Source organism: Lampetra fluviatilis, chromosome 7 (genome assembly GCF_964198595.1).
Source record: "Lampetra fluviatilis chromosome 7, kcLamFluv1.1, whole genome shotgun sequence".
NCBI lineage: Eukaryota > Metazoa > Chordata > Hyperoartia > Petromyzontiformes > Petromyzontidae > Lampetra > Lampetra fluviatilis.
The window spans coordinates 5,392,242-5,418,801 of NC_136281.1; the positions used below are offsets into that span (position 1 = coordinate 5,392,242).

Genomic DNA, 26,560 nt, shown 5'->3' on the forward strand with positions numbered 1-26,560 from the left:
GAATAGTGGAGGCGGGGCAGGAGGCAGGAGGAGGGGCGAGTGAATAGGGGAGGCGGGGCAGGAGGCAGGAGGAGGGGCGAGTGAATAGTGGAGGCGGGGCAGGAGGCAGGAGGAGGGGCGAGTGAATAGTGGAGGCGGGGCAGGAGGCAGGAGGAGGGGCGAGTGAATAGGGGAGGCGGGGCAGGAGGCAGGAGGCGGGGCTAGCGGCTGTGTGGGCGGGGAAGGGGCGGGCCCCCCGGGTACGGGCACGGGCCGCGCGCGGTGGAGGCGACCACAGACTCAGCGGACCCCCCCGCCTCGACCCCCGTCCGGGCCTCGCTCCGCCGTGAGTTCCCCTGCCCACCATCCAGCACCACCATCAGCATCACCCACCATCAGCAGCACCACCACCAGCAGCACCAGCACCACCACGCCGCTCGCGAATCGGCGATTCTCTCTGTGCCTCTCTCTGTGCCCCTCTCACTCTCTCGTCTTCTCTGCAACGACAGAGACTACGAGCACGGCCCCGGGCTTACGCGGATCGCCGCACGGCGAGCTGGTTTCAAAGTCGCTGGGCGAGAAGAGAGAGAGACGAGAGAGAGAGAGGAGAGAGAGAGGAGAGACAGAAAGAAGATTAAAAGTTCCGAGGTGGATTCCTGGGACCCCCCACCCCCCACGCATCCTCTCTCTCTCTCGCAGCCGCGACCTCGCCTCGCTGCCGTGCCCACGTACGACACGGACACACGATTTGTCGCACTTGTGATCGTCCCCCCCCCTTCCCCCACCCCACCACGATAATTGTGAATGTTTATCATCAAGGGGAGGAGGAGGAGGCTTCGAACGTGGCGCTGGGCTGTGACAGGGGACGCAAATGCTCGGCTCGTGCTCGCAGCGTTTAGCCGCGAGGTTTGGGGTGAAATTCGCGTTGTTTGGGCTTGAGCCTTTGAAGGTGGTGGAGTCGTAGATCGACTGCCCTTTCGAGGATATGCCGATACTGTAGGCGTCTTGTTTCGATTTAAAGCTTTCGTGACTGCAGGCATTCATCTTCTTGGTTCTATCGGTAAAGTCACGTAGAATGGAAATAATAAAATAATAAAAATAAAACATAATAAAATAATTCTCACGACGTTTCGGCCACAACGCAAGCAGCCGTCTTCAGGTGGAAACTCTGCCTTCTCGACAGACCTGTTCTCCACCTGAAGACGGCTGCTTGCGTTGTGGCCGAAACGTCTTGAGAATTATTTTATAATGTTTTATTTTTATTATTTTATTATTTCCATTCTACGTGACTTTACCGAAAGAACCAAGAAGATGTAGGCGTCTTGTTAATACACCGCTGGATGAAGACCCCTCCCTTGTGTCGCTTGGCTACACTTCACCACGCCGGTCAGTGCGGGTGTTGACGCCGTTTCGTGGTGGTGGTGGGGGGCATCTCAGACTGGTTCAGATAACGCTCGCCCACTGATGTTAGCCAGGAGTCGAACCCAGGTGGCCAGGTTCAGAGGGCACGGGACACGCAAACCACTGCGCCACCACTGATATTGGGAGAATCTTTGTGCAGCAGACCGAGCGCGCTTGGCAGCCTCTTTAAATTCGTTAAGAAGTAGGTCTTTAGAAATCCGCGGAAGCCACCTGGCCGCTGCGTCAATTGTAAACTTTAAAGTAGTTTTTTTAGAAATCCGTGGAAGCTACACACTGTAGGGCCGCGTCTCATCCACAATGCGGTTATCGCGGCCAACACGCACAGCATCGGAGTGCTGGATGAGGAGGGCGTTTTCGACCACACGTACTTAATAATATTGCGTTACGACGGCGATGAACATAGGCATCGGGACGTAGAAGTACAGTACAACAACGTGTTATGCTGCATTGCCCTCTGCTGACAACGAAGCAAGCCTATGACGCCTGTTATTCATGGCTCATCCGAGCGTTCTCCAGGGTCACCCCGTGGCTTAGCTTCCGAGATGCGACCCAGACGGACGCATTCCGGATGATTTGGCCATGGGCAAGTGCTAAAGAGTGGGTCTTCAGAAATCCGCGGCAGCCTCCTCGTGGTCTCGTGTTAATTTGAAACGTTTTGGAAATCTGCGGCAGTCCCACGGTTTGGATACTTTGTCTAAACTTAAAAAAGAAATCGATAGCGACCACCAGCGCATTGCTAAAGTAGGTACTACTTGGGAAACCGTGGAAGCTAATACGCATAATGATTAATCATTAATCAGTTCAGTAATATATAAACATCTGCGGCAGTCACGCGACGTCTTTTCGCTAACCATGATTACGCTCAGTTAAGATCACGATATGTGCAAAGAATCGCGATTGTGACAACCGATTATTTTTGATTAATGTGAATATTATTGACAGGAACAAGACGCGCACTACAGACGAGACAGAGCGAGAGGGACAGTACAGACGAGACGTGAACGAGACGGACAGTACAGACGAGACAGGAATGAGAGGGACAGTACAGACGAGACAGGAACAAAAGGGACAGTACAGACGAGACAGGAACGAGATGGACAGTACAGACGAGACAGGAACGAGACGGACAGTACAGACGAGACAGGAACGAGACGGACAGTACAGACGAGACGGGATCGAGATGGACAGTACAGACGAGACAGGAACAAGAGGGACAGTACAGACGAGACAGGAACGAGATGGACAGTACAGACGAGACAGGAACGAGACGGACAGTACAGACGAGACGGGAACGAGATGGACAGTACAGACGAGACAGGAACAAGAGGGACAGTACAGACGAGACAGGAACGAGAGGGACAGTACAGACGAGACAGGAACAAGAGGGACAGTACAGACGAGACAGGAACGAGACGGACAGTACAGACGAGACGGGAACGAGATGGACAGAACAGACGAGACAGGAACAAAAGGGACAGTACAGACGAGACAGGAACGAGATGGACAGTACAGACGAGACAGGAACGAGACAGACAGTACAGACGAGACAGAACGAGATGGACAGTACAGACGAGACAGGAACAAGAGGGACAGTACAGACGAGACAGGAACGAGATGGACAGTACAGACGAGACAGGAACGAGACGGACAGTACAGACGAGACGGGAACGAGATGGACAGTACAGACGAGACAGGAACGAGATGGACAGTTCAGACGAGACAGGAACGAGACGGACAGTACAGACGAGACAGAACGAGAGGGACAGTACAGACGAGACAGGAACGAGACGGACAGTACAGACGAGACAGAACGAGAGGGACAGTACAGACGAGACAGGAACAAGACGGACAGTACAGACGAGACAGGAACGAGACGGACAGTACAGACGAGATGGGAACGAGATGGACAGTACAGACGAGACAGGAACGAGAGGGACAGTACAGACGAGACAGGAACGAGAGGGACAGTACAGACGAGACAGGAACAAGAGGGACAGTACAGACGAGACGTGAACGAGACGGACAGTACAGACGAGACAGGAATGAGAGGGACAGTACAGACGAGACAGGAACAAAAGGGACAGTACAGACGAGACAGGAACGAGATGGACAGTACAGACGAGACAGGAACGAGACGGACAGTACAGACGAGACAGGAACGAGACGGACAGTACAGACGAGACGGGATCGAGATGGACAGTACAGACGAGACAGGAACAAGAGGGACAGTACAGACGAGACAGGAACGAGATGGACAGTACAGACGAGACAGGAACGAGACGGACAGTACAGACGAGACGGGAACGAGATGGACAGTACAGACGAGACAGGAACAAGAGGGACAGTACAGACGAGACAGGAACGAGAGGGACAGTACAGACGAGACAGGAACAAGAGGGACAGTACAGACGAGACAGGAACGAGACGGACAGTACAGACGAGACGGGAACGAGATGGACAGAACAGACGAGACAGGAACAAAAGGGACAGTACAGACGAGACAGGAACGAGATGGACAGTACAGACGAGACAGGAACGAGACGGACAGTACAGACGAGACAGAACGAGATGGACAGTACAGACGAGACAGGAACAAGAGGGACAGTACAGACGAGACAGGAACGAGATGGACAGTACAGACGAGACAGGAACGAGATGGACAGTACAGACGAGACGGGAACGAGATGGACAGTACAGACGAGACAGGAACGAGATGGACAGTTCAGACGAGACAGGAACGAGACGGACAGTACAGACGAGACAGAACGAGAGGGACAGTACAGACGAGACAGGAACGAGACGGACAGTACAGACGAGACAGAACGAGAGGGACAGTACAGACGAGACAGGAACAAGACGGACAGTACAGACGAGACAGGAACGAGACGGACAGTACAGACGAGATGGGAACGAGATGGACAGTACAGACGAGACAGGAACGAGAGGGACAGTACAGACGAGACAGGAACGAGAGGGACAGTACAGACGAGACAGGAACGAGAGGGACAGTACAGACGAGACAGGAACCAGACGGACAGTACAGACGAGACAGGAACGAGACGGACAGTACAGACGAGACAGGAACGAGACGGACAGTACAGACGAGACGGGATCGAGATGGACAGTACAGACGAGACAGGAACAAGAGGGACAGTACAGACGAGACAGGAACGAGATGGACAGTACAGACGAGACAGGAACGAGACGGACAGTACAGACGAGACGGGAACGAGATGGACAGTACAGACGAGACAGGAACAAGAGGGACAGTACAGACGAGACAGGAACGAGAGGGACAGTACAGACGAGACAGGAACAAGAGGGACAGTACAGACGAGACAGGAACGAGACGGACAGTACAGACGAGACGGGAACGAGATGGACAGAACAGACGAGACAGGAACAAAAGGGACAGTACAGACGAGACAGGAACGAGATGGACAGTACAGACGAGACAGGAACGAGACGGACAGTACAGACGAGACAGAACGAGATGGACAGTACAGACGAGACAGGAACAAGAGGGACAGTACAGACGAGACAGGAACGAGATGGACAGTACAGACGAGACAGGAACGAGACGGACAGTACAGACGAGACGGGAACGAGATGGACAGTACAGACGAGACAGGAACGAGATGGACAGTTCAGACGAGACAGGAACGAGACGGACAGTACAGACGAGACAGAACGAGAGGGACAGTACAGACGAGACAGGAACGAGACGGACAGTACAGACGAGACAGAACGAGAGGGACAGTACAGACGAGACAGGAACAAGACGGACAGTACAGACGAGACAGGAACGAGACGGACAGTACAGACGAGATGGGAACGAGATGGACAGTACAGACGAGACAGGAACGAGAGGGACAGTACAGACGAGACAGGAACGAGAGGGACAGTACAGACGAGACAGGAACGAGAGGGACAGTACAGACGAGACAGGAACCAGACGGACAGTACAGACGAGACAGGAACGAGACGGACAGTACAGACGAGACAGGAACGAGATGGACAGTTCAGACGAGACAGGAACGAGAGGGACAGTACAGACGAGACAGGAACGAGACGGACAGTACAGACGAGACAGGAACGAGATGGACAGTACAGACGAGACAGGAACGAGACGGACAGTACAGACGAGACAGGAACGAGAGGGACAGTACAGACGAGACAGGAACAAGAGGGACAGTACAGACGAGACAGGAACACGACGGACAGTACAGACGAGACAGGAACAAGACGGACAGTACAGATGAGACAGGAACGAGACAGACAGTACAGACGAGACAGGAACGAGAGGGACAGTACAGACGAGACAGGAACAAGACGGACAGTACAGACGAGACAGGAACGAGACGGACAGTACAGACGAGACAGGAACGAGATGGACAGTACAGACGAGACAGGAACAAGACGGACAGTACAGACGAGACAGGAACGAGACGGACAGTACAGACGAGACAGGAACGAGATGGACAGTACAGACGAGACAGGAACGAGAGGGACAGTACAGACGAGACAGGAACGAGAGGGACAGTACAGACGAGACAGGAACGAGACGGACAGTACAGACGAGACAGGAACGAGAGGGACAGTACAGACGAGACAGGAACGAGATGGACAGTACAGACGAGACAGGAACGAGATGAACAGTACAGACGGGACAGGAACGAGACGGACAGTACAGACGAGACAGGAACGAGAGGGGCAGTACAGACGGGACAGGAACGAGATGGACAGTACAGACGAGACAGGAACGAGATGAACAGTACAGACGGGACAGGAACGAGACGGACAGTACAGACGAGACAGGACTCTGATCGTACACACCAGGAAAAGCGAATGAGAGACAGCACAAACAAAAAAACGAGACGGCAGACAGTCAACACGTATCTTCTTGGTTCTTTCGGTAAAGTCACATAGAAGGTAAATAATAAAATAATAAAAATCAAACATAATAAAATAATTCTCACGACGTTTCGGCCACAACGCAAGCAGCCGTCCTCAGGTGAAGACCAGGTCTGTCGGGGAGACAGCGTCTGAATGAGCAAAAAAGTCAACACGTAGTCGTGCAAACTATGAAGTGGAGGCAGTACACACGATACGGATCAAGCGAGACGTTAAAAATGTAAAAAAGCGAGCGAGTGGACGCGAGATAAGAGGAGAATGAATTCCTCCTGATCGTCGTCACTTGTGCGGCCGGGGGTGTTGCGCTGCTTCTCAACTTCTTGAGCCAGACCGAAGTTGTGGCGTTTTGTTCCTCTCGGCTTCACCTGGAGTAGTTTTGTTCGGTGTTGGAGGAAACCAGAGTCGTTGGAGAAAGCTCACGCATACGAGGGGATAACTCACAGACTTTGTCGCCATCGTCCGACAGAGATTGGCTTGCTGTGCTAACCTTTTAAGGGAATTTTTTTCAAAATGAAATTCGTATAATAACACAAATCGTGTGTTTATGAAGGGCATTGTTAGCAGTCGCACGCGCTAACAGGACATTGCATCTCCTGGCAGACCTACTTGTGTGTGTGTGTGCGTGCACCTAGCCTGACACAAGCAACGTGGTGACATCACTGCCACGTCGTGGCGAATGGCGGTTGTTGTTGTTGATCTCCGTCACTGCGTGATTCACCAACCCCACCATCTCTTAAATCGCTGCATTCGTATTGTCGTGTGGAACTGCTGCTACACAGTGGCAAGCGGCAACCTTTTTACGGGCGCTCCCCTCCGGGACGTGAACTTTAACCCCGCTTGATTGGTGTTTAATCAGCCTGTGGATGGGTGCACGCGCTGGCTGCATGTCCGGCTTCAAGGGTTTTGCGGTTGAGAACGCAGGACTTTATTGGCATGACCTCGTACGGAGGAGAGCCGTCACTTTGCGTTCAAATATCCGAGCTGACTCTTATAATTAAAGATCTTCCGCCACTATTTGTTGTATGCGTGGACCGTATGCATACCGTGTGGCATATTGACGCTCCGTAAAATTGTAAGTGGAAATTAAATTGTTCGTGGATGTTTATACCTTTGCGTAGCGGAGTGGGTAGTACATGCACGCTTTGATCCCAATGTCTTGGCTTGATTTCCTGGTCTATGCTGAATAATTGTGTTGTCAATTGGAATGTGAACCCGGCCTGGACTTGCTTTTGGTAGACTAGGCCCAAAATCGAATCCTCGGTACGGTGGGGGCAACCATCGGCACTGGAAATACACAAAGCAGCCCGGGTTGGTGCTGGCTCCGTCACCCCTATCACGTCCCCTGTGCTGGCCGGATATCGGTGCTCACGCCAACACAACGTGACCCCGTAGCCTACCGCCTTAGACTGAGCGACCGTACGTTATAACGTAACACTGTATATATAGCGCAAGCGTGAATGAGTTTACTTTTCCACTGAAAACAAATTGACCTGCTTTTTTTAGGCCCAACGTTTATAGCTCCCACACAAAAGGAACCCATGTCCTGGGAGCAGTGATGCGTGTCGTAAGGGTTATGAATGTTGTGAGCTGTTATTGTGTGTGAAGTGCAGAGCAGCGCGGTTAAACAAACAGCTGCTCGGCTCTGGAGAGGGCCTTCGAGGATGCCGATAGCTGAATGTTGGCGGTGGTGGGTGGGGGCGGGGAACAAAAACAAGAGGAATCTCTTCGTTTTTTTTCTCCAACTTTTGAAAACAGCCAAGGAGAGGCGTTCAGCGAAGACGTTTGCGAGAGATGACGGCGTGACGTCGCTCGTGTGCCGTGGCCAGGCGTTCGCACCCTTCCTCTGGGCGAGCTCGGCCGTGCCGCCCTCCCTGTGCCGTCTGCGCTCTTCCAAGCCGTACGTGTCGTGTGTGTCGTGTGTGTGTGTATCCCTGCCGCCCTGCCCCCCCCCCCCCAGCGCCACGCGCGTCTAGTTTTGCTGCTCAAAATTGCCACGATGTGACCGCCCGCCATCGTGCGCCCGCAATTCCGATCCGTAGGCCGGAGCGAGCCGCACTCGTATATACCGCAGCAAATGTCACCAGGTGAAAATGATAGCGATTAACCACGTCTCGTGTCATTTGGACGCAAATTGCAAGCTACCTGGATGAGTGTCATTTAGATACCATTTACAAATTACACGCGTGATGAACTTATATAGTTCGAGTGACACGTAATTTCAATCACCGCCCTTGTCCACTTGAAAACCCTGAGCAGATCGTGTGGGAGAGCATGGCGGAGAGCGCAGCGAGGGAGCACGAGCCGCAGGACGAGCAAGCGCTGGACGACTCGGCAATGTCGCCTGACGACGTCGAGCAGGGAGCGTCCGCCGTGGTGGTGGAGCCCACGGGGGCCGACGGCGGCGGCGGCGGCGGCGGCGGCGGCGGCGGGCCGGGCGACCGGGACGGGAGCCGCGGGGCAGGCGACGGCCCCCCCCGCGTGTCCGGCCGCGTGGCAGGAGCGCTGCCTGTCGCTGGAGGCCCAGCTGTCCCGTTTCCGCACGCAGGCCTCCAAGATTCGCCAGCTGCTCGCCGACAAGGTACGCTCGCCGCATCCATCCGCCCGCTGGAGCCGGCGTCCCCTGAACCGCGGGGCAACAGACGGTGCCGCGTCATCGGCCGTGATCTCATCCTTTCCAAATTCCATTAAGTTGTTTCCACTGAGCTCGGACTGACTCGGCACCCGCTGGGTAAAGACTTGTTATCCGCTGCTGGGAGCCACACAGACTCCGGGAGTGGCATCTGTAGTGAAAGTGGATTCGTTTTGTTTTACACTATTTCTTTGCGCTGCTTTTCTCTGGGCGCTGATGCAAACGGTGCATGCGTGCGTGCGTGCGCAGCTGTGCGTTGGGAATAGTTGATTTATTTGCGTTAAATGACCTCTACGTGAAACCCAACTTGGCAGTGTGGATTTAGTTTTTTCTTCCAGCGCAGGTCTAGACCCACGTTAGGCACGGTGGTTGCTGCGTGCCTGTGCGCTCAAATGCTTTGCCACATGGCCTGCGTGCAGTACAGGTTTTACAAATATTCCGGCTCGCTCATTCTTTTAAACCGCAGCAACGTGGATTGTTTTTTTACGGTCATGTACCCACGGACAGCTTGAAACCATTGTGTCTTTGAAGAACGTAGTTAGTTCTCCTTGATGAACAATGTGCGTCTGAAGAATGTTCGCCTTATTCACTTGGTAGGAATTTGAGAATAGTTTAACCCTGTGCACGGTGGCAGTACCGACACACGTATCCTGTGCCTGCTTACACGCACGCTGGAAAACATCGAGCGGTAACTTTCACCATGGCGACGCGCGCGCGTTTGATCTTGCCCCCCCCCCGCCGCCTCGACAACGCCGCCGCCGGCATTATGTTCCCGCGCGATTTCACCCGCGAGTGGCCGCACGGGTGCGAGAGAGACCGAACGAGCTCGTCGGTGCTCGTGCCGGTGTGCGTCACCGCGCCAGCTGCTCCATAACGGAGCGCGAGCTCGCGCCGTGCCTGGGCAAGAGGCACGGCCAGGACTCGCACGTGGGAGCGGCGGTCGTCCTGGTAACGCGTTATGTGGGAGGAGGAGGTGATGAGGCCAAAGCTGACATGGGGATGGAGCAAGGAGCTAAGTGGGATTCTGTGTGAGGTTGCCCTTGGTGTTGGTATGCTCTTCAACCATTTATTGTTCCCTGTCAAAGTTGTCCTCTGAATGGCAAACATTAGAGGCAGATTATTTCGAAGTTAGGTTTGAGTGTCTCTTTGGGACAAACATCCGAATGCAGGACCCTCCTGAATATTTGTCTCGGTGAGGCTTTCCTAGATAAATTAATGTCATCACGTAATTCCCTATTCCTCCGACAAGGGCCAGTCCATCCACAAAGCGATCATCTGTTATCCCGGCAGATGTAGTTTCACCAAGCGTGCTTTGATTTTGAGACTCGTCACTGTTTATAAAGCCCTGCGACAGCTGATCACACAAGTCCGCAAGGTCGCCGTCTGCTTTGGCCGGAATGCCGCACATATACGGGGGGGGGGGGGGGTGTCATATTCTGAAGGGCGTCTCCCATCATCGCTCAGCACCTCTGCCTTGGCTGAAGCCCAACACTTATATTTGATCGATATGCAACGGTTTCTTTTGCAACGCTCGAGCGAGGAATGTTTCATTTGTTTTTTTGGCGCTCTGTTCACGGTACGGACTTGGATGGTCAGGTTTTTCCCGGATGGGTTTATTTTGTAATGTTAGCCATGCAGGGCTCGCACGTCGCACGATGAAAGCCAACTTCCCATGTAAGTGGAGAAACTGTCAAGAATGCACCGTCTGCGCTGACGTGTCGAGCAGCGCGCAGTGCTCCCTCCGAACAGGGCCGCTTTTGTAAAGGTTTCACGGTCGAGTTTTTCGTGCTTCTTTTCGAGTACCTTTTTAAACACCTGCTGTTTATTTGTGAACTTAATTTCCAAGCTTGTGAAATTAATATCCGCACACACGCCTCGGCGCTGAGTGTTATTAGCAAAAAACAACAACCGCTTTCGGGGACCGAGTGTTGTGCGGTGGTCGCGCTTTTAGCAGAAACCAGGGGTCCATGTGATCGATCCAGCAATTAAAATAAGTTGTTACTTGCAAGATGAATACATCGAATCATCTTCTTGGTTCTTACGGTAAAGTCACGTAGAAGGGAAATAAAAAATAAAATAAAAAATAAAACATAATACATTTATTTTATTTTATTATGTTTTATTTTTATTACTTTATTATTTCCCTTCTACGTGACTTTACAAAAAGAACCAAGAAGATGAATCCCTGCAGTCACGAAAGCTTTAAATCGAAACATCGAATCATGCGTGCGAGAATCGATTATTTACTGGTTCTGCAAATGATACGCTAATGCAACGTTCTTTAACAGTCTCACTTCGTGATTACAACACAAACGAGATGTTTGAAACGAGACGAAACAGAACTGGTATCTATGGAAGGTAACCAGAGACCCCGAATCAAACTCATGCAGAATAGGAGAACATATAAACTCCATGCAGGAAGGCAATCCAAGTTTGGAATCGAATCCCCGGGTTCTGCTCGCTGGTGAGGCACAATTTTCACCACTGCACCACCCATGTCAATGTGGAAACTCCAGCGCTGGCTCTTAGACAGCCGTGAGTGCTGGCCCACACTTCATGCGAGCAATGAGACACTCTGGCTGCTTCGGATTGGAAAAACAAAATCGACCGCGTGTGCTGAAGCTGCCAGTTGAGTGAAGTGGCCTCGTGCTGGTCCGTGAGTGTGGGGGTTTTCGTGTCCCGCTAATCTAGCATCGTGTTTGGGAGCCGTGTCCAACGCTGAAGCCACGGGCCGCGTGTGTCCACCGTGTTTGTCTTTCTCTCCCCCGAGGTCACCCGACACTTGGCAAGAGACAGATGCGAGCATTCTCAACACAGCAACTGGCACGGTGCATCCTGCGCATTTTCATTTGGTCACGAAAAAATGTTCAAAGCGAGCGCACAGATTTTAAACGACTCTCTCTTCCGGTGATGCAGGGTGGGAAAATCATCTCGCTTGGGATTGTTTACATTTTTTCTCCCCATCTCAATTCTACGATTTTGCTTTTCTCTGCTTCGTCATCTACTTTCAGGATGGCCACCTCTGTGAACAATCCGTCACTTGCAGTTGCCGCACGTGCGATCCGGTTGTGACGATACGCCTTGGGAAGCCGTCCATTGTAGCGGCCACGGCACGCGTTTCATTTGTTGTCAATGAGCGTTAACATGCCGCCAAATGCGGTGCCCGAATTGGACGGCATTTAACGCTCGTTTCAAATTCGGAAACGCGTTTTATTTTGGTGGGGGACCTAATTGGGTTCCAGCCTCTCTCTCTGGAGAGAGGAGGGGGTGCAGTGACTTACAGGAAGGCGGCGCCCTCTTTTGTGTCTCAAAAACAACAACAGCAGCAGCAGCAGCGGCGTTTACGGACTCCGATCCATGCAGTGGTAAAAACCAGTAATCGTCAGCCACGATCTAGCCACTGTCGGATGAAGCCCCCCCCCCCCACTCCCCCACCCCCCTCCCCCCACAAGGTTGTCTCCATCTGTCACATTCTTGCGATGTAACGCACGAGCGGATTTCATCGCTCCATCTCCGCGGTAGATGTTCTCTCTCCGGTTTCAAGTTCTTCCTTTTGGCCGCTACTGTGGTGAGCGTCGACCTCTGGCCAACGTCCCTTCTCGCGACATCTGCTGCCCAAACCCCACTTGGCTTTTCTTAACAACGGTTGAGGTGATGCGTCGAACTCTCAACGTGACGTTATCGGGTCCATGTGTTCCCTGCGCTGTCTCTCTGTGTAATTCTAAGCGTCTTCCTCCCCTCACTTTCTTGCGCACTTCTCAGCTTTTGTTCTATTTTCTTTGTCGATGTCCTGTTTTCTCATCCACGTGTTATAAACGGTTGAAGAGCAGAAGTAATGCCCGACCCTGAGTGTGGAATCCTTAACACGAACGAAGTCAAATATCTCCTGCATAGACGTAGACACCATAGTGGCAGATTCTATTCGCACTTTCGAAGGGATGGTGTGGTGGGAAGTGTTCCCTCTGTCTGGTCGATACGGCACCGCTGGGCACACAGACCTCGCCAGATATGAATTTAAGGCTTAGTCAACATAAGCTGGGCAGGTTCCGTTACCGCTTACCGCTGATGTCATCCGTGGCCAGGAATCAAACCCCCCCTTTCGCTCGGATCATAGTCCAAAGCACAAACCACTGACCTACACATTAACAAAACACTCTAACACGCTTGCACACGCACACGCACACACACCCACACATTCTCTTTCTCTGTGTCACAGGCAGTCTGCGGCGCTGGCCCCCGCCGCAGGCCGCACGTGCTAATGCGGTAATAACTGGGAGGCTGGCGACGCGTGGCGAACGGTAGCATCCTGCTGGACCCAAGAGCGCAGGGTGCCACGCGGCCGAGTCTCCGGGCACCGACTTGGCTCGCGAATCCCTTTAGTAGCAAACGTGGCTTCGGCTCAGGCTCAGCATGCCAACGGCACCAGGCGGTTAAGGGGAGGGCGTAGCGTGGCACTGCCGTTCCCCGGCACGGATTCCTTGCAGGGCCATGTGGTCCTGTTGGGCTGGGGGGAGAGCGGGCGACAGAGTGTGCAGGGCGGGAGAGTGAGTGGTCGAGAGGTTTAGTGGTTGAGATGACGAGTGGGTGAGAGGATGAGTGGGTGAGCGGGTTGGGAGGCGAGTGAAAGGGTGTGAGAGGGTGAGAGGGTGAGCAACCGAGAGGACGAGTCGTTTAGCAGGCGGGTTAGCGAGAGGGCGAGTTGGGAGAGCGGGGTGAGCGGGCGGGCGGGCGGGCGGGCGGGCGGGTGAGCGGGTGAGCCCGCCGGCAGCGCGGGGCGGATGTTCCGCTGGTGCGCTGTGGGATGCTCAGTCAGGCGTGCTCGCTCGCAGCCATGAAGATGAAAGCTCGCGGGGGAGCATGCCATGGCGCGGCGCTGGGTCTGCATCCTCTTAATGATGGTGCGGTTTTGGTGGCGGGCGGGGAGAGAGGCAGGTCTCTTGCTGCAATTATTTTAATTTTGAGAGGTTTTTCCCAAATGACAGGGCGAGCGGCTAAACCTTGATATGGGTTTTCCGCGTGCCGGTCGGCCGGGTGGTAGTTGCCAATGCTCCGGGGGGGCAGGGGTGGTGGAGTGGGGGGGGGTGGAGTGGGGGTGGAGAGGGGGGGGGAGTGGGGGGAGTGGAGTGGGGGGGGTGGAGTGGGGGGGCGGGTGGAGTGCTGGAATCGCGAAATCGAGTCCACAAATGACCGGGGTAGCCATGCGAGTGATCCGCTCCCCCACCAAAGGGAGGCGTAATCCTCATCCACGACTCTCCACCACCTCCCCCCACACAGGACTCCCACGTTTCCCACGCCGGCCGCATTAAAACGTCTTCCTGCTGTGCACAACCGAATGATTGTTTGTGCATCCCAATGAGCCCAGCCCGGGGCTGCGCTCGCCCGCCCGCCCGCCCACCGCTGAATCCAGCCCCACAACGACGCAGCTCCTTTAGAGATCCGCCCGCGAACCCCTCCTGCATTGTGCATGTCTGTTGCTGATGACCGAGGAGAAGGGGGCACACCCCCCCCCCCACCACAACGTGCCCCCCCGCCGCCACCGCATCGTGCCTGGGTTCATGTTGCCGGCGCCAGCGAAGTTGGGTGTCGTCTCCGTGCCCATTTGCAGCTGCTCCCCCGTGTCTACCTGCAGCGGAGGAGACCGGAGGGGCCGTTCAGCTGCCTCGTGCTTTAAACAATAATAATTAATTAATAACCCGCACATAGTCGTGTGAGTCGCGGCTCTGGAATTGTGGGTGTCGGAGCGGAGACGCAAACTTGAGCGTTGGCTGCGAACGCATAATTTACAGGGCACTCCCCCGCCACGTGCACCCTCCTCCATCCTTGCACACACACACACACAAAAAAAGCCGTGCTTTCACAGCAGGTTTTCCGCTTAAGGCCAGCTTCCAATGATTAACACCGCCGCCCGCATGCCTGAACCCTACGGCGGGATGGTGGCGGGGGATTGAATAGGGCAGAGTTCAGCTCTTGGGGCCTCGTAGAGCACAAATAGGGGAGATCCTACAATTCCTCCGCATTTTCACGTTTCATCTCGGTGGTAATATATTACGAATATAAATCAACAACTCGATACATCTCGCACGTGTTGAGTTTTTTCTAATTTAAATTCTAACTCCGTCCGAGGGTGTCGATATGAATTTCCCATGGTGCTCTGGCATGGCCCGGCAACCGGGCAGGGCCCTGCCATCCCATTGGACCCACCAGCGGAGAGAGCGCGGTGCACACCACCACCACGCTGCCGCCAAAACCAACAAAAAATGTCATCGCCCGTCCCCAGACATCGTCTGTCCGCACCGTGTCCCCGCCGCGCCGTAAGCCGCCCCTCCTCTGCTTCGCCCATGTCGACCTCGACCCGTGCCGGCTCTCCAGCGACGTTGCCATGGATTCCTCTGCGGATTTGGACTCTGCTCGTGGGATGAGCTCAACGCTCTAACAAAAAAAAAACAATCTCCTGGAACGCGATGGCGTGGAGTCGGGGAGCGGAGGATTTGGGTGGAGATGCCTCCCCGTGCGAGAGCTTGGCCCGGGCGCAGCGGAGCGCAACGTTGATGTTCCGGGTGTCGGTTCCCACCCTCCCGTCCTCGTCACCTCTTTGCTCGCTTTGCGACTCGTCTTCGCGTTTGGTCGCTGTGTTGCTTTGACGAGGCTCCGGGTAAGGGAAACGCAAGAGTGTGGGCGTACGCGCATTGCACGCGGCGTGTGCGCGTTACACAGAGGTCACCGTCGGCTCCTTTGCGCGTCTCTGCGCCTTCGCACACGCGTGTGCCTGGGCCTCTTCGAGCGCGACACAAACACGTTTGTGTGAGCGCACGCCTTCCCAACGGGGAGGGGGGGGGACACCTGGCCTGCGTGTGTGGTCCCTCGTCTGAGCGAAGGGTTAGAGGGGCTGGGCCCTTTATTGCCGCCGTGGCCCCGTGTGATGTTTTCCCAGCGTGCACGCACACGCGCAGGCGCGTGCTTGCCTGCGTGCGTGCGTGCGTCTGTGCGCCACTGCGTGAAGCTGGGGAGTGGCTCAGACGGGAAGAGGGAAGGGTCTTGCGCTCGCCTTCCCGGGGAGCTCACCTGCAATACCGAGCATTCTTGTGCGTGCTCTTGACAGAGCTTCATGAACCAAAAACATTCCAAAACAGTCTCGCGGAGAGAGGAGAGGAGGGAGACTGGGATGAAGCGTCGTGGTTGGAGAGGTGAATGGTTTGGGTGGGGGAGGGTGGGGAATTTTTTTTATTTTGGTTTCTCTTTGTGGGGAGTTGGTTAAGTGGTGGCGGTGGCGGATTTCTCGAACACACAACTGAAGCCCTCTCTGTCTGCAAGTGTAACCGTTCCTGGAACGAGAGCCCATCGGGCCTTGGCACGCGATGGCAGACCAGTGTGTGGCCGCAGAAAAAAGAGGGGGAGGAGAAAGGCCGTCGCTGGGCACAGGGAGTGCCGCTCGCTGCAGAGCGCACTTCTCACGGGAGGCTGCCGTCGGGCGATGATGAGCGAGAATTATCCATCGGTGTCGTGAGAACACAGCACTTTTTTTTTTTAATCCGTGGGTAGGATTATAACTGTAAAAAAAACCTCGCTCCTCACAGTTCCCTTCACGCCTGTGGCGTCACTGGCATTTGAAAGCATCGACTGTGGTCCCAACTCGGCATTTAGATGCACGGCGCCTTTGGGGTCGGAACGGATTTGCGTGGTGAATGGAAGCGCGACCAAAGCGTGTTACGACGATGCTCGTGGATTCTGCGTTTTTCCCACGGATTTCAAATTATGCCCGAAACTGTGTCCGTGCATATACACACGTTCTCTCCTCTCCCGTACCTCTCCATCCCTAACTTCCTCTTTCTTTTTAGAACTAAAAATCCCCCCCCTTCGTCACGAGCTCAGAATGCGCGTTCACATCTATTAGACGCCGCAGGCACAGCGGCTTGCTGCCCTCCAAAACTCGCGATGTGAAGTTGAATTCCCAGCCTCGGCTGACATGAACGGCGAGTGATATGTGAAGCGGTCATGCCCCCCTCCCCCCCCCCCCAAACTTACACCCACACTGAGCAGCGGGGCTCAGTGTATTTAAACATCCACAATGACCAATGCGGGAGATTCCTTCATCCGGCAATGGATTATTATCATTATCATCCACGATGATGACTGGTGGTCGAGACCTGCGACAGTGTCGATTCTTCCAGTCTAAATCAAGATTCTGATGATTCTGATTCCGGTGGAGTGGCAGTCATAGAAGGGAAAACACGCTTGGAAGGACGTCGATTGTGGAGATGGAGCGATGAGACCGGCTCGTAAGCACGAACTAGATGGCCTGTTACCATGGCGTGACAACGAAGGAAGCCGATGCCTTGAAGATACCTTAATGCAACAGTGGAGAGATGACGAATGATGATGATATTGGTGAGGATTATAAATGTCGTTGTGTTCTGTGTGTGCGTGCGTGCAGATGGGGGAGCTGGATCGACGCGTGCTGGAGGCCGACCGCCGCGCCGACGAAGCAGAGCAGCAGGTGAGGCGACATCCCCTCCGTCGCGTGAACACTTCACGTGGTCACAGGGCATCCCTTCCATCACGTGAACACTTCACGTGGACACTGGGCATCCCCTCCATCGCGTGAACACTTCACGTGGTCACAGGGCATCCCCTATCCCCACTGTCGCGTGAACACTTCACGTGGACACTGGGCATCCCCTATCCTCACTGTCGCGTGAACACTTCACGTTGTCACAGGGCATCTCCTATCCTCACTGTCGCATGAACACTGCACGTGGTCACTGGGCATCCCCTATCCTCACCGTCGCGTGAACACTTCACGTGGTCACAGGGCATCCCCTCCATCACGTGAACACTTCACGTGGACACGGCAGGCTGCTCGCATATGAAGGGGAGTCGATCAGCGGCTACCGCACCCCACAACCACGCTCGCGGTTGTGAATGTTTAACTGGAGTCTTTGGGAGTGGAAGGGGGGGGCTAGGGGGGGGTGGTGAACTCACAATGGTGCGAGAAACTCACTGCCCCTCCCCCACATCACCGCTCGCTCGCTCCCACCTTCCCCACTACCCCACGTCTCTCCCGTGCATTGCGGCCGACCTTTGTTGCGCGGAGTGCAGCCCGTTGTCAATCGGCCGTAGGGGTCGTTTTCAACGCAACTCACCACGCTGGCAAGGGCAGGTTGGCGAGGGAGTTGGGGGTGTGAGCGGCACACCGAGGGACTGCTGTAAAGTTTCAAAGACAATGCATATACTATCAGAACATGTTTTTTTTTGTTTGCATGTTCACCACAAGTAGATGTGGTTAATGCAGACATGATTCCTAGCGAAAGGTTTTGGTTTGGTGTTTTAACATCTTCACACTTGTTTTGTTATTCTTAGGTTTTTCCGGTAAAGTCACGTAGGTGAAAATAAAAGTAAAATAAAAAATGATTTTTATTTTATTTTTATTTGACTTTTATTAATTAAAATTTTAAATTTTTACCTACGTGACTTTGCCGAAAAAACCTAAGAATATGAATCCTTGCAGTCACGAAAGCTTCAAATCTAGAACCTGTATTGTTGCCAGAATGGGTCTAACCTATTCTTATATTAAACCTAACTCAGGTTGGCCAGGTTCGTAGAGCAGCACGCGAACCACCGCGCCACCGCTCTGCCCCTCTCTGTCAGTATTCCAGGCGCTCATAGATTGGCGGCGCTTAACACATGAAGCAGGCCAGCAGGTGTCTCTCTGAGAGAGTGGGGTGCTTTTGTGCCGAGATTAGCCACTCTTACAATCCTCTCCCCCGTCCAAAACTCACTGAATCGTCACTGTCCGGGCTCATGATTTTTGACAATTGCAGTCAGGATATGAAATCTATATTCCATTAACCTTTCGTGTGGTTTTCGTGACCCAATCCCGTACAATGCATGTTCCAGAAAAATAATCTGCTTAACCCAATTTGATGAGAGTAAGAATTGCGTTTAATAAGTGGGTTTTTGTTTTTTGCTTTACTTTAGCTGGGACTCGAACCCAGGCTGCGAAAGTCACGGTCTCGGTTCTCCGACACGGGCGTTAAACCGTTCCGCCGAAGGAGCGCTGCTAACCCTTAAGATCGCTCACAACAATGCAGAAAAACTGGAAGAGGAAGGGAAAAAATATTGAAAACTTCCCACAAGCAAACCCTCAATTTAGCCATCAAACTGCACCTGGAAATACCGGTAAATCTGTGTGCGTGTGTCCATGAGCCTGTCCGTGTGGGAGAGTGTGTCAGTGGGGGAGGGGTAGTGGTTCGCGCACTGCGCTACTGACCCAGGACCCAGAAACCCGAATTCCGATTCCCAGCCATGGCCAACTTCATTGATATTTGAATCGGTCCTGGGACCTCCCCTAGGTCATCTCGGCCATAACGGATTACCTGATGCTTCGTGTGAACACCGGCATTGTGGGGACGAAGGGGGTTAGAAGTGGCGCTGGCCACACCATCTGCTCGTACTCCTCGCCAGCCGTCACAGACGCCACTCGCTGACAGCACTTGCCCCAGCAGTCTGTTGAGGCTATACGGAGGGATCTTCATCTTTCTTTGCGGGCTCAAAATCAGGTCTCCCCCCTCCCCCAGCCTCATTCCTAGCCCCCAACCAAACCTCACATCGTCCCCCGTCGTCGTTTGTGCGGTCCTCGTTTTGTGCCGACTGCCGCCTTCAAAGGGCTGCTGCTCACGCAGGCTGCAGTCGTGCGATGATGTTCTATTCTGTTACCAACAGGTTTTACCCATTTTATTTTTTTCCGAGGGGGGGGGGTGGTGGGAGGGGGGGGGTGGTGGTGGTGGTGGGGGGGGGCATTCCTTTCATACTTAAATGGATTGATATTTTTCCCCTCCATTTTGGCGCCTTCTTGCCGAAAAAAATGGTGAGCGCGAACTAGCGTGCCTGCGTGCGTGCGTCCGCGCGTCTGTGTGTGTGTATGTGGTGTTTGCGCTCGGACCGGTAGCATAGCGGTTAGCTCACCGGGCGATGAACCCGGAAACCTGAGTGGGATTCATCCTGGCCGTGGCGAACAACAGCCGTGATCACCGAAACCGGAGTTCTGAGCCTCAATGCGGCCGCCTCGGCCCTCAAACGAGTCGCTGCTGCGGCGCGTCAACAACTTCAGCAGCGTGGAGACGAACGTGGCCGCGAGTAATTGTGACCACACCACTCCCTCGTCCGCCCTGCGGGCCTCCATAGACACTCGCTAACAGAACTACCCCCCCCCCCCCCCTGTGACAGCCTGTGTGGGCCACACGGTGGGGGGGGGGGTTCTTTGGCTTTGATGATGCGCGTTGTGCACATAACTCCCGCGCGCGTTGTTGTTGTGGCGGCGCCGTGAAAGCCTGCGACGCTTTTCGGCTCTCGATTGCCCTAAGCCCCCCCCCAACTGCTCTTTGCACATCGGGGACACCAAACACAGCCTCGCTCGGCCCACCCGACCGAAAAGTAACGCCGCAACAGTTGCCACAAAGATCAGGACGACGATGGCACAAATACGAACCCTGGGTGACCCTGCAGCGGCGTTCATGATTAAAAGTTGTTTGAGCAATTTGGCTTTCGCACACATCTAGCAAGTTCCATTTTGTGGCGTACGTATTTAAACAGGAACGATAATGTAACGAGTCTCCCCCGCGCCTCTGAAATCGGCTGTGCATCGAGGAGGTGTGGGAGATATCCTGCCTCCAAGGCATCTTAATCCCGCGCCGCGTGTTTTCAACTCCGCGGACGGTGCCGCCTGCCGGGGTCTGGGTGCGTGCTATTCACAGCGCGTTTCCGTTTGTTTTGCATTTTGTTGTGCCCGTTTTCCTCTTCCCACATCGCTTGTGAGATTTTCTACGTCGCATCATCTGCCTTTATTTGCCATCTCCATTTTATTTTGTATCCATCCAACTCACGTTCAGTCTCACGGTATGCCAAGATGGGGTGAGCTCCATGAGGACACGTAACAATGATGATGATCATATTGATGATGATGTACTACATTAAACTGTCAGTTCTCACTGTACGTACCTATCCAGGAGAGTTACTCAACGTCTCCAGACTCGGTACGTTGGGATGTTTGCCCAACTCCATTTAAAGCAATTGTAAATATGGAACACAGTGTTAGAACAAAACTCGCTCATCATAAGAGGATGACACTCAAAACGTTCACCCAGGCAGGATCAACGACCCACCTGCTCCACTGCCACCTTCTGGGCCGCCTTATAGACGGACGAGTTTGTGAGTTTCCCCGGATCCCGCACGATCCACCAACCCCCTCGCTCTGTCACCGCTCGATGGCGGCTACGCATGCTACGCAGGCTGCCCGTCGGGCTTGGTTGCGGCCGCTCGGACTCCTGCTGGCAAAACCAAAAGTGTGAAATGTCGCACTCGTCAGCAAGGTGACTTAATCACAGCTGCGCTCGGGATGGGAGCACGAGAACCCCCCCTCCATGCCCTTCCCCACCGCCCGCCCCCCAAGCTTTGTTTGGCGTAAAAAAAAAACTTCTCTTGCAAAGCTCAGGATGGTCCCAGAGGATTTTGGGGGTCGGGGAGAGGATGTGGGAGTCAGGGGTGGGGGCTGGCTGCCACCAACGGTCAACAGTTGGATGAAAGCAGCTTCAATAAGAAACATGTTTACAGTACATTTCAAACAAAAAATACTTCAAAACTCAAATTCTCACAAGACATGTTTCTTTTCAGCTGATGGGGATTAAAAAAGAGATATATATATTGATCAGCTGTTGGTTTTGGCACAGGAAGAGCTCTGTGCGTTTCTGAGCGAGACAAACGCACGGCTTTGTCGGCGATTTTTTTTTTTCGGGAGAAAACAAGAATGCGCAACGGTTCTCGGCCCCACGGCCCTCGGCCCCACGGCCCTCGGCCCCACGGCCCTCGGCCCCACGGCCCTCAGCCCCACGGGCCGCTCGAGCGAATGAAAAGAGCTCCGCCGCACTCTTGAGAGGAGGAGACAAAACAATTAGCGGCCGTTTGTCTGCTTCTCCTGGCCCAGAAAATGGTCCGGGCTTACAGATGCGTGCTCCGTGTTTGTAATCCCAGCACTTAGCCGCGCTTCAGCACGGAGCAAGCTTTTTGTTTGCTTAAACCGTGGACGGGAGGGGGAGCCGGAAGGCTGCCGAGGGGGGGAAGGGGGGTCTCTCCTTTTTCTCCGTGTGTGTACACACTCGAGCGTGCAAACATGCGCGAGCCTGTCCCCCCCCCCTCTGGGCTCACCCCTTCCCACAGCCTCCATTGTCTCCCCCTGTGTGTCTTTAGCCCTCCCCTCTCAGTGTCTACTACTGTGCCTGTGTGGTGCTCCCTTTGCTTCATCTTTTTCCACAATTGTAACACCTGACTCTGCTGTTGGGGGTGACGCCGTCGGGACGATGCGTGAGGTCGGGGCCCGGCTGTGCGCATTCTAGGGAACGGCCCGCGGAAGAAGGGTTCCTAGAAACGCTTCGGAGGTCCCTTCTCAAAACGTCTTTCTTTTGTCGACACAGTCGACGGAGGGGCGCTGGTCATTTCCAGCTTTCTACGGGAAAAAAAAAGTTCATCGCATGGCAGCCACACTGCTGTTTTCACATTCTCAGCTGGAATTTACCGAAATAATGAATAACCAAATGCTAATGTGACGGAATCTTTCGTTCAGTCATCGGTGACCTGGCCGAGACCATCGATGTGCGACGCTTAAAATTCCGACGTAATCACCGGCGTCTGAAACTCCACTTCGAACCACGAATGCCCTGACCTCGGAGCCACCCGGCCACCTCCCGTGTACGCCGTCCCGAGCGAGCGAGTGTGCGTGCCCGTGGCCGTCAGGTGCGGGTGCTCGAGGAGAAACTGAGAGCCACGTCGTCGCCCTCGCACTCGGGAGGGAGGGGAGACGGGCCCTGCCCTCGCTGCCCCTCGCTGCTCGACCTCCTCCACCAGAAGGAGATCGCCCTCGCCGGCCTGGAGAGCGACCTGCACCAGCAGGCACGATCTCCCGCACACCTTCACCTCGCAGTTACGCATGTGTGGCCCCCCCCACCCCCCCCCGTGTCGCGCACTTGCGCACGCACACCTTCGTCCCCATCTGATGCTTGGTGTGACACCACGGCAGAGGTCGCAATCGGGTACCCGATACCCGTACCCTACCCGATACCCGGCTACCCGTACCCAGCCGGGTACGGGTACCCGTTTGCGACCCTGGTGCGGCCGGGTACGGGTAGGCCGTGAGTCACTGGTGAGTAACCGTTTGTCACTCATTTCGGGTAGGGTACGGGTACCGGTACCTATTTGCGACCCTGGTGCGGCCGGGTACGGGTACGGGTAGGCCGTGAGTCACTGGTGAGTCACCGTTTGTCACTCATTTCCCAACGTCTTGTCTCTTCTCACAATTCAAGTTCCTAGAATCAACCCACCCGCGCCTGCAACATGGCTTCATCCCAGAGGTCGCAAACGGGTACCCGTACCCTACCCAATACCCGGCCGGGTACGGGTAGCCAGGTATCGGGTAGAGTACGGGTACCCGTTTGCCACCCTGGTGCGGCCGGGTACGGGTAGGGAATCAAAACCCGTTTGCGACCTCTGCACCACGGGGGTGCCAAGCGCCACCTCCAGGTGTGAACGTGTTACCCTCCGCGTGAACTTCCCCCTATCACCCTGCTCCCTCTGCCGGGGCTCACAATGCCTGGTGACAGTTGTTGTGGCCTATTCTTATACAGGCTCCACCAGAGTGTTGGTCGGACGTGACCACATGGGTGATGGGCCCTTTGAAGTCACCCTCTCTGTGTATCGGCTAAAGTTGATGGCCTCGTTACGCTACTGCACGTGACCTCATCTTACAGATGAACAGCTCACTTTTTTTGTTCAAAATTTAGTGTGCCAGGTATTCAAATCCAAATTGCATCGCATGAATAAAACGTATTTGAACAAAATGTATTTGAGCGATACAAGTTAATGCAACCTCTACATTTTGTTCAAACTATTGCATTTAGGCTGCAGTGAATCCATTTCAGATCAAAACCACCTGCACCTGATGGATTTCGTCCGATTGCAGATGGTTCTGATCAGGATGCTACTCTTAACTACAACACCCAACATGTGACTAACATCACGAGATTCTGGTCGTGGCTGTTTAAAGAGGAACAGTTCCGTGTTGGAAACTTATAAACTCCTCATCTGATGAGAATGAATATGAAATCAAATGAGTTATTTATCCTGCGACTGAATGTAAACCAAGTGAGCGTTGCTTGAAACCTGATGGCATGAGGTTCTGATTCCTCGTCGGTTTTCGTTCCGCACCCCCTCCCCACCCCTCCGCCTCAACAGAAGCAAATCCGAGCTCAGGAGACCAAAATGATCGAAGAGAAAGCCGCGAAAATTAAGGAGTGGGTGACGCTGAAGCTACGCGAGGTGAGAGGCACGGAGGCCACGGCGCTCGCGGCGATGCCGAGGGGTCAGCGTCTTTGACGACTCTCGTTGTGCTAAAATATTTTCTATTTTTTGTTTCCTCCTCCTCCTCTCTCTCAGCTGGAGTTTGAGAATCAAGCCCTGAGGGCAGCCAATCAGAAGCAGCAGGAGCAGATTCAGAGCCTGCAGGGTAAGTGTTGCAGAGGCCCCCTTGTCTTGGGAGTGGCATCACGCGCCGCATCACGCGCACGGTCAAAGTGACCGTTTGTCCCACGTGTTGAAAGCGTCATTGCTGTAGACTGCTATTCGAGTTTATGGTCCGCGTGATTGTGAACACGTCTCCATGCCCTGGACAAACAGGGTGGGGGGGGGATGTGAGCACATTGACGGATTTTCGACAGTATGGTCGTGCGTATGGGAGGCAGCGAGAGGGGAGAAGGGTGTAGGGCAGAGAGGAAAAGGGAGTTAAATTCGGTGTTGTCTGCTTGTATGTGAAGACCGCTTTTAGAGAAGGCATCAAGATCGAAGCTCTTAAGCCTGGACTAATACAAGTAGGGGGTTCTTCCAGCGCGGCTACAGTGCAAGGATAGTGTGAGGTAATTATAGACAGAAGGAATGACCTCACATTGAGCAAAGGACGTCTTGATGTTATAACAGAAGATATTCGTTGCTGGAGCAGATAACTTTTGGAGGGCAGTAGAGTGAGATGAGAGGGGGGGGGGGGTTCGAAAGCCACAAGTCCATGGATGAGCCTAAAAGAAACCTTTTTTCAATGTATAAATCTATCACTTAAAAAACAATAACAAATCAGACCACAAATTAAATGTTGATCAACTTCACGTGCAATGAAAAATTCAAGCATTTTCAAGTAAGGGGGAGGGGTTCATTTATCAGTTGTGTTTGTGACCATGAGGAGCTGCTCAAATGGGGTGCCACGTGGGTGGTGGTGAACCCCTCGTTCTCCTCCTCTTCGAACTCCGCATTCTCTCTCACAGCCACAAAGACGCTGCTGGCGATGATGGAGGAAGATGGGGACGACGACATAGACGGCGACGATGACGCGGACGCCGAATCGGGCGAACCGCGCAGAAACGCCGACTCGGTGGAATTGGCGGGGTCAGAGTCGAGGTCGTTCTTGCCGAGCGCCAGCGGCCAGAGTCCGGGCCGGGCGTCGGTGACAAGCGCCTGGGAGCCTCGCTTCCGCCACCCCGCCCACGACGACGGCGGCGTCGTCGTGCGCCAAGCGGAGCAGACGCTCGTGGCGCCAGAGACGCGGGAGCAGTTGCGGCCCTACGCGCGAGCGGCGGGCGTAGCGGCGTCCAGCCCACCACGGAGGCCGTGCACCGCTCCCCCTGTGCCGCCTCTTAGCCCGGCCTTTCCTCCGCAGCCCATCGCCACCGTAAGGGACGCCACCCCGACCCCAGCAAGCGCAGCTGGTCCTGCGCTTGCGGGCTTCGGGGGTGCGAGCGACGGTGATGCCGCCGCGTTGGAGCTGTCTCCGAGCCGCGTGTCTGCGCTGAGCCTCACTCCGCCCTCCTTCTCGTCGTCATCTTTCTCTTCGTTCTCCTCCTCTTCGAACTCCGCCTGCGGCCCCGCATCGGGCCCGGCCAACTCGAACTCGGTGTGCGACGCGGGCTCGGAGAGCACAACGGGAAACGCCGACGACGGCCGCGACGGCCAACGCCACGGCGACAAGGACGGCGGCATCTCGCGCCGTCCGCATCAGGACACCCGCCCCGTGTGCACGACGCTCCCCAAGGTGCGCGCGGCCGCGGAGGGGATCGCGCAGCGAGCGTGCGGAACGGACGAAGACTCGGCGGAGCGCAGGTCAGAGTTCGCGCTCAGACGTCACATCCGCAGCCAACCGCCCATCCGCGCTCGCTTCGAGACCGAGATTGACACGGATGAGGAGGACGACGAGGACGACGACGACACAGAGGGAGAGACGGTCGCCGATGAAAACGCCGACGGCCGCTGCACGGCGGAGACGCAGAGGGAGGAGGAGAGCGACGGCATGGAGACCGACGACGGGGAGGGCGTGGCGGTGGTGGGGCAGGTGGCGAGCACCCCGGCACCACCAACGCCACCGCTCCATCGCCTGCCATCTTGGGTACAGTTTCTTACGTGCGGCGTGTTCCGCAACATTTTTGTATTTGATTTACGACCGACGACCACTTCTCGCAGCCCATTTGTTATCGGTGTTTAGGGCTGCACTCGCCAAAAACAAGTACCAGAAAAATGTTGGTGTTATAAACAAGG

The 26,560-nt window shown here is 54.6% G+C and overlaps 1 protein-coding gene across 1 annotated transcript in view; it reads left to right on the top strand.

Moving 5' to 3' along the window:
• Positions 1-509: 509 nt before the first annotated feature.
• Positions 510-26,560, top strand: part of LOC144933476 (pleckstrin homology domain-containing family H member 1-like) — a 44,861-nt gene continuing 18,810 nt past the window's right edge. Inside the window, 9 exon segments of the mRNA XM_078858278.1 lie at positions 510-627; positions 8,071-8,212; positions 8,572-8,784; positions 8,786-8,893; positions 17,376-17,438; positions 22,727-22,882; positions 24,221-24,304; positions 24,422-24,491; positions 25,297-26,411. Of these exon segments, the coding sequence (XP_078714404.1) occupies positions 8,587-8,784; positions 8,786-8,893; positions 17,376-17,438; positions 22,727-22,882; positions 24,221-24,304; positions 24,422-24,491; positions 25,297-26,411 (1,794 nt within the window). The 5' untranslated portion in view covers positions 510-627; positions 8,071-8,212; positions 8,572-8,586.